Genomic DNA, 8,220 nt, shown 5'->3' with positions numbered 1-8,220 from the left:
GTATATACGAAGTTGGGTCAGGATACAAAGTTGCTTATGGGTTCTTTCATTCTCCTACTTCATTGATGCCTCAGAACATACAGAATAACAGAGTATGGATTAGCATTTGGGAATTGAAATTACCTCATAAAATTAATATCTTTTTATGGAAGAGTCTTCACGAAAAGCTTCCAATTTTGCAACAAATTCATAGCCGGTTTGCATCCACCTCTGCCACTTGCCCAAGATGCATGCTAAAAAATGAATCAATTTCTCATGCCTTGTTCCAATGCCATCTGTCTTCAATAATCTGGAGTCTAAGCTTAATAACCCCTAACTTATGGCAGAGAGAAGAGGAGACCTTCATCAATTGGTGGCAACGAGCCTTATCTTGGGCAACGGCTCAAATTGAAGGTAGACAAAAGATCCTCTTCATCGCGGCGGTGTGTTGGAGCACTTGGAAAGCGAGGAATAGGTATGTCTTAGAGAAGCTAATAAGCCCAGCGCCAAAGATAGTGCAAGAAGCCAGCAGTCTAGTGCATGAACTTAATAGCCATACTTGATGAATGCTAACAATTTCTCTTTATTCTTACTTTACTCTTTCTTAAGCTATTTGTTTTTCAATCACATTTGGTGATAATTAGGAATACCCAACTTCTTTTTACTTCCTTATGGAAACATTATTATTTTATAATAATAAAATAATATCTATCTTTGAGGAAAAAAAATGTCTTGATCAATTTTTTTTGGACTATTTAATTACTTAATTAGTGCGCAAAAAAGGTATCCTAATAAGATCTTTGATGGACCCAAAATTCCTCTTTCATTTTCTGAAGAGAAACCCAGACAGTGGTTTCTTAAGGATAACCCTTGAGATTTCTTGTAACCCAAGGAAGACCAATGTCTACCTCAAATATGTACACTACATAGATTGTTATTACATTCATTTTGTTCCTACTAAAGAATCTTTCATACAACAAAACAAAAAGAATTATACCTTGTTCTTCTCAGACTTGAAGACGTTTCGAGGCTTCAAGCCGTTGGGACGCCTGGAAACGGGCGGTAAAGCCAACTGTCGTGTGTCTTATCGACCTCTGCCGGACAATATTAACATATTCGGGGTCAGTTGCTTGGCCATCACTCCTTATCCACTGTATCATCTGATGGAACATAGGGAAGAACCGCATTTGGATCGACGCGTAGACGAAATAAGGAAGGAGCGAAGCGAGGAGAACAAGAAGAGTGATGAGCCAGTAAGATGGTGCTGGAGCACAAGCCTCAACAAAGACCTTATATGCAGTGGTTGAAAGAGTAGGATCCATGGCACCATATGCTAAGAGGAATAAATACCACAAAAGAATGCCACCCCAAATGAAAATGTGTTGAATGTAGGTGAAGTAATTTATGGATAATGCCATTTGGCAATTAACAACCCAAACTACACAAGTGTACATTGTGGCTCCAAGTTCTTCGACCCCGGCAACTTCACCACCTTTTCGGAATGCCTGATACTCGATTGCCTTGACGCAAAAGAAGAATATCAGGGTAGCGTTTAGGACTCCGTTGAAGGCCCAGCCGAGGATTCGTTTCCAGCTAAACAGGACGTTTTGTACACCTTCTTGATATAGCAGTGGGAACTGGAAAAATGAGAGCAAAATGATGTCATGAGAAGCAAGCAAAGCAGAGTAATTTAACCTTTTAATCAAACAGTTTCATGACAATCACGATGGTTGCATTTGTTTACAGACACAAGACACTGACATTATATTTTTCATCATATTTTCTTTCCTAAATTTTGTGTGAGGAAGAAAATCAGGTAAATTGAACCTTTTATAATTTGTTCTATCTTATATTTAGTTTATCATCAAACAAAATACAAAAATATTAATTTTTGTGTCTCTCTCCTTTGTGTCATGTTCTCACTGTCCTATCTTGTTCTGTTTTCAAAAACAAACGCAGCTTCTAGTTTAAAAGTTTGTAACCAAGCTTCTATAATAGAAAAATTTCCAAACAGATTCTTATAGTTTTAACATTTCGAATCAAGTTCCTACCCCAAGTACTTCTAGTTGAAAATTGTTTTTAACTTGATTTAAAATGTTTGAACTTTGGAGACTTGATTGAAATTTTCTTTACCATACTAGGAATATGATTACTACTTTTTTAAATTATAGGACCTAATTGAAAATTGAATGCTATAAGAGCCCCTTCAAAGCAATTAAACCTAATCAAAACAGATAGATACCTTGAGGCATAATTTGGCAGAGACATCTTGATCAAATACTCCCAAGGCAATAACAGGAAGAGAAGTGAAGAACACATTATATAATGACAGGAACCAATCATTGTATGCAGCTTCGCCCGAGAACGAGGCGTAGATCTCATAGAAGAAAAGAGTGAGGCCAAAGGCAATGTTCTTGTAAAAAAAGTAGCAGATCTGTCAAATAATAATAAAAGATGTCAAGAACCAATTATAGTTTTCTTAATTGTAGTAGCTTAGTAGCAGTAACCAAAGAAGCAGAATAACAGGTTTCAACTTCAATAATTCTTGCAATATAGACCCTATAGTTTAAAGCATGAATATAAATAGAGAAGCATAAGCTTTAGATGTGTGACTTTTAAAGATAACATTGCTACCATTGATGAGATTCTTCTGTAACACCAATGTCCATGCACTAGAAGTAAGCGCTCTAGAAACCGGAACTGTGCAATCGCAATATCACTTGACATAACTGCCTGAAGATTTTGGTGTGGAAAAAGAAAAGTAAGAAGTCAAGATACAAAATAGTCATGACAATAAGAAGAACAATTTAAGGTTGTGTAGGAAAAAAGAAACGTTGCTGTTTTACCTGCATTCCTTCGACACCACTGATACCGATCCCAATATCTGCTTCTTGGAGCATTCCAACATCATTTGCCCCATCACCAATTGCTAGAGTTGTACTACCAGTTTTAGTCTTAACTAGTCTAGTTACCTGAAATTTTACAATAATATGACTTCACAAACTGAATTGTATCTAGATACATTATTGTTTCATGAATGTATCGAATTTTTCCAATTGACAGATTTAAATAAGAGCAAAACACTCTTGTGATTCAAGTAACAAGAAAAACTTACAAGTGCTTTCTGTTTAGGAGATGACCGGCAGCATATAACCGATGCACAGCCGATGGCGAGTTCCAGAAACAAGTCCATAACATCATCATCTAGCGCGTGTGTGAGTGACTTCCCGTCGATGATCAGAGCAATGGCCTCGGAGTTTTCATTAGATGAAGAAAGTAATGCCTCTCCTTCCCTTAATTGTCGAAGAACGACTTCCTTGATTGCCTGAAGAATCAGTAATATTAAGCTTCATTCAGTCAAATGACCATACATCTTATATAGTATTATTATCCAAAGTTCAATGTGTAAAATACCACAATATTACATGGTGTTATGCTATATCAATACTTGAAATGAAAATCTTTTCAAGCATGTTTTTGAAGCTGAAATGCATGATATAGAGTTGCATGTTCTGTTTTCAAGTTAAGGTTTTTCCATTTTCCTGTTATCATCTAAAGCATATACAAAGATATTTGCATTAATGCTAGTAAGGACAAACAGTTAGTTAAGGTTTACCGCGTCCGCAGCAGATTTGTCCTCCGCTTTCTCCAACAATTTGGCCTCTGGAGTGTCCGAGCTAATTATAATTTGCTTCATTCCTTGTCTGAGTAAACTACAAGCATACCTGAAGAAGAGACATCATAGTATTATCACATAAGCAGAGGATTGTGTTAGGCCCTCAACAACTAACATAAAAGTTTGTCGAATCTTCATGACTATGAATATTACCCGATGTTGATTGCTGTCTCCATTTTGTCACCAGTTAAAACCCATAGCTTAATGCCTGCCTGTGCTAGCTTGTCAATGCATTCAGGAACCTAGATTTCACAAACAAGTTTATAAGAACACAAAATAAAGAACTGTAACTGTTACAAGTTCTTATCATAGAATAAGACATGACAAAATCATATAAATAATAGACAGTAGCCCTGGTGATTGAGAAATAGTAGATTCTCATAAATAATCAAATTTTAATATTTTATAGATTTTAGTTGTTAGAACCACTTTTTTCTAGAAGCAACACACTGTTTCAATTTAGTGTTGAAAAATAAGTGTAGGCCCTTTCATCTAGTTTTAGAAAACAGTATTTGATTTGCATACCCCATTTTGAAGTTTGTCTTCAACTGCAGTGGCACCAAGAAGAATCAAATCCTTCTCAATCTTTTTGGATATTTCCTCTATTATCTGCTCTCGATCCGCACTCACCAAGTTCTTGGCTTCCATGAATTCTTTATTAAATTGATTGTATTCATCCTCATCCAGTTCACGATATGCAAGTATCAAGGTCCTCAAACCAGCATCAGCATATTCATTAATGTGCTGCTTAGTCTTCTCTTCAAACTCCCTTCCATTCTTTGCAAGTCGTTCGAACATGACACTGATCACAAAAGCCACAAAGAAAATCAGATTCATATTTTGAATTAACATCTTAAAACCAAATGGAAATGATAGTTTCTAAAGCAATGAACAAGATTTCGAACCTGTCAGCGCCTTTGCTAAGTAGTAGTAGTTTACCCTCCTCATCTCTCACTATGACTGACATCCTCTTTCTTGCACTAGTAAACTCTAATATATTCAAAAGTTGGTAGTTCCTGTCACAGGTGAAAAGACAAAACTCATATTTCAAGTTTCAGAAACATGTAAGAAAGAAAAATCAGACTTTCACATACAAGTTCAAGAACATTACCTTTCAGTAATCTTGCCTGATACGGAATTGAGCTCGTGCAGTATAATACTTGACTGTGTCCTTTCATAAAACTCAAATCCAAGTTCTCTAGCAGCTATAACAAAAGCTGCCTCATCCGGTGACTCGGCTTCATACGAAACTTTACCGGTTTCTTCATCAACTTCAGGTATTGCAGTATGGCATACAGCCAACAAGCGCAGGAATTTCTGTATTACATAGGCATGAGGTTCTTTATACCAATTTCCATTCATGATCCTTTCATCCATAAAGTTGAAACCTTTAATTGATGATTTTGCTTCAGAATTTGCAACATTGTCATCTTCAGTCAACTCTAGACCTTTTCTCCTAGCCATAGCTCTCTCCACTTCAGTAACACCCTGTCCATAGGCGACCCCGGCAATAGAACACTTGATAAACTCCATAGAATTGCAGGTCAAAGTTCCTGTTTTATCCGAAAGTATCGTATCGACTTGGCCTAGTTCTTCATTCAAATTCGAGGTTCGAGCATGTGCTGGCTGGTCAGTTTCCTCATAATACATGTTCAAGTCCTGGTTGATGAAAATGCTTTGAAGAACTTTGACAATTTCAATGGAGACATACAAAGAAATTGGAATCAAGTAACTATAAAGCATTAGTGCAGTCAAGAAATGCAGAGTTGCTGCAATTGGTGCTTTCTTTGGATCATAGTAGATCGTAGTATCATCGGGTCTAAGGTACCATCTCTTCATTCTTCCATTTTCTAAGTCTTCCCTTGTTGCAATCCCAAAGAAAATTGAGCCAATAAAAGAAATCAAAAACAAGATAAGGAACAAGAAGTAGATTATCTTATCCATTCTTCTCTCAACATTGCTTCTCTTGGAAGGAGGATCTGTCGAATTCTGCATAACTTTTGTATCATGACCTGTGAAAATAACCACACCATAGATAAAATCTGTGTTCCTGAGCTTCGAGTCCCGAAGCAGTAGCTGCTGAGGTGAAAGAGGATACTGTTGATCATCAAGCTCCAGGCTTCCAACAAAAGAGTACAAATTCGCATTCGGGTCTTCACATTTGATGGTAGCACTGAAATTTTGGAAGTTTGAGTCTTCTTGCAACTTTGAAGTTTCTTCCAGTGCTTGTTTCAGTTTAAGATTTGTTTCTCCATCAAGATTCATGGTCTCAACATAACAAATCGCTTCGTCATAGCTCGATGAAAGTAAGATGAGATCAGCAGGAAAAAATTCATCTTTTTCCACTTTTACTATGTCTCCAACTCTCAAATCCCTCCATTTGGAATGATCAAAATCACCTTCTCCATGGTGAACTTTAACTCTTCTGTTGTTCATCTCAACATCCTGATGCAATTACAGGACTAATAATCAACAGTAGCAGACAAAAAGCATCCAAATAAGGATTCTGAGGATCTCTTTTAAGATTCATTTCTGTTTCTACATCTTGCATCACTCACTCAATTCATGAATTAAGTCACGCCACATAAAATACAAAAACACTGAGATAATCAAAACATTTTTCCTGTACCCCATTCCTTCCCCTAACAAGTTTGCATCTCTCCAATCATGTATGTATTTCTATCCTAAGACAGTCTCCGAATTCGACATTACTAATTAAATTACAAAACAGTTAAAGAATTATGAGCACAAAAGTATCTATACTTCAAAACTCTCTCAAGAACATATTCAATTTGCATCATAGAAACCAGAGAAACTAAAATCTTTACCTGCTTGAACCTCCTCCAATCCTCAACAGCCTCTTTCCCCATTGTAGCAGAAACCACAACCACAAGAGGAACAACATTGCTAACAGCCGAATAAGGCGAAACAGGGAAGAAAGACAATATAGCACAAACAAGGAAGTAGAAATTGGCCACCCTTCTAAACTGTTCAAACAATGATTTGGGTAGAAAAGTTGCAAGTGTGTACTTAGTTGTGCTGACATAATTATCACCATAGTTGAGTTCTAAATTACCACTTCCCTCAGCACCATTGCAATATACTATTCTTGAGAATCCAGGGCCTCCTATGAGTGAATGTTCTTCATTGTCTCTGATTATTGAAGCTTTCCCACAAGAAAATGCATGGATCCTGCTGAAGTGGTGCCTCATTATCTTTGAAGAGGTAAAACAAACCACCAAAAAGAGAAAGAAAAGAAGTTGAAGTTCAAAACTTGGAAGGTAATTCAGGTTTGTTTGGCTATAATCTAGTAAAAAGTGAAGATCTTTGATAAAATAAAACAAAAACCAGATTTGTAAAGACTTAAGTACTAAACTAAACTACAACCAATGGAATGGAACCAAGTAATTTAAGAAAAGAAGATATTTTTATTATAAAAATTAACTTCTTTTCTTATGACAAAAGTGCACCTGTCCATTAAGGATAGACTCTAACCCAAAAAAAAAAAAGGAAATGAAATCATGTGAAGAAATTAAATATGGGAACAGAGCATATATTCTTCTTGGTCACTGATTAGTGTTCCTTTTGTTTTGTTTTGGGCACAGATGGAAACTTGAAAAGGAGGAGAATTTTTCAGCAGAGAAAGAGCAGAAGCATGGTTTGGTGTATGATGATTTGTATTTGTTTGGTGATTATTGGTATTGAGTTGGAAGCTGAAGATGTTGACTGTAATGTCAGTTTGACTCTTAGCTGAGATGAGAAGAAGGGAGAGAAACACTTCTCAGTTCTTAGTTCAAAGTCTTCCCTTATAAACAGCTTCAATTCTACTACTTCAATAAAACATAAAATTCATAAATATCATTTTTTTATTTGTCTTACCTATATTTATTATTTTAATAGTTTTTTTTAGATAAACCACCCATTTAAAATGATAGAGTTTTAGAATTATCCGTTTTTTTCTAAATTGACTTTGGTTATAATTATATCTTTCCCAAATTTTTTTTAGTCAAGTATCTAATTTGATGCCAACTACAATAAAATCCACCACTTTATTACCTAGATTCTAGTATCTAGCACTAAATAAACAAAATACACGGTAATCTTATAAAAGGTCCCAAAAAATATATATGATTTTTTGTCTTTAAAGAAATGTATTTATATTTCTATAACCAAATAGATATCTTAATTACATTACATAGATACTAAAAGGCTGATTTTTTTTGTGTGAAAAAAATTTTGGTGTTTTTTTTGGGAAATGAGATTATTTGGTGTAATTATAGATGGGTGGATTTTGTAGAAGAGAAGTTAACACGTGGGGGCCGTGTTGCAACACGTGGAGGGCGTGTTGGACACATGGCAGCATTCTGACCAATACGTGGGGGGCGTGTTGGACACGTGGCAACATATTGGCCAACACGTGAGGGCGTGTTGAATGATTTTCACAATACTGTAATACACTTTAAATATCAATATTCAACCAAAACAGCATCTCTCTTTTCATATTAAAAATAATTTCTGATACTAAAAATCAACTATTATATAAAAATTATTCATATAAAATAAAT

At 35.6% G+C, this 8,220-nt stretch overlaps 1 protein-coding gene across 1 annotated transcript; it reads right to left on the bottom strand.

Annotated features, from left to right (window-relative positions):
* Positions 1-783: 783 nt before the first annotated feature.
* On the bottom strand, positions 784-7,512 carry LOC112716226 (putative phospholipid-transporting ATPase 9). The gene is made up of 11 exons (XM_025768093.3): positions 6,484-7,512; positions 4,767-6,100; positions 4,561-4,671; positions 4,181-4,457; positions 3,809-3,897; positions 3,596-3,704; positions 3,095-3,304; positions 2,826-2,951; positions 2,614-2,712; positions 2,222-2,413; positions 784-1,616 (listed from the first exon to the last, which is right to left on the bottom strand). The coding sequence occupies exons 1-11, from the start codon at positions 6,865-6,867 to the stop codon at positions 987-989; spliced, it is 3,561 nt and encodes a 1,186-aa protein (XP_025623878.1). The 5' UTR covers positions 6,868-7,512; the 3' UTR covers positions 784-986.
* Positions 7,513-8,220: the final 708 nt, after the last annotated feature.

This window comes from Arachis hypogaea, chromosome 10 (assembly GCF_003086295.3).
Source record: "Arachis hypogaea cultivar Tifrunner chromosome 10, arahy.Tifrunner.gnm2.J5K5, whole genome shotgun sequence".
In the NCBI taxonomy this organism is placed as follows: domain Eukaryota; kingdom Viridiplantae; phylum Streptophyta; class Magnoliopsida; order Fabales; family Fabaceae; genus Arachis; species Arachis hypogaea.
Note: the sequence above shows the minus strand (reverse complement) of the source record. Positions and strands in the feature narration are given on the sequence as shown.

Coding starts and splice junctions, on each gene's coding strand:
- LOC112716226 (XM_025768093.3), bottom strand. CDS start 6,867: ATGAGGCACCACTTCAGCAGGATCCATGCATTTTCTTGTGGGAAAGCT. Junction 6,101..6,483: donor ATTGGAGGAGGTTCAAGCAG/GTAAAGATTTTA, acceptor TAATTGCATCAG/GATGTTGAGATGAACAACAG. Junction 4,672..4,766: donor TCAGGCAAGATTACTGAAAG/GTAATGTTCTTG, acceptor CACCTGTGACAG/GAACTACCAACTTTTGAATA.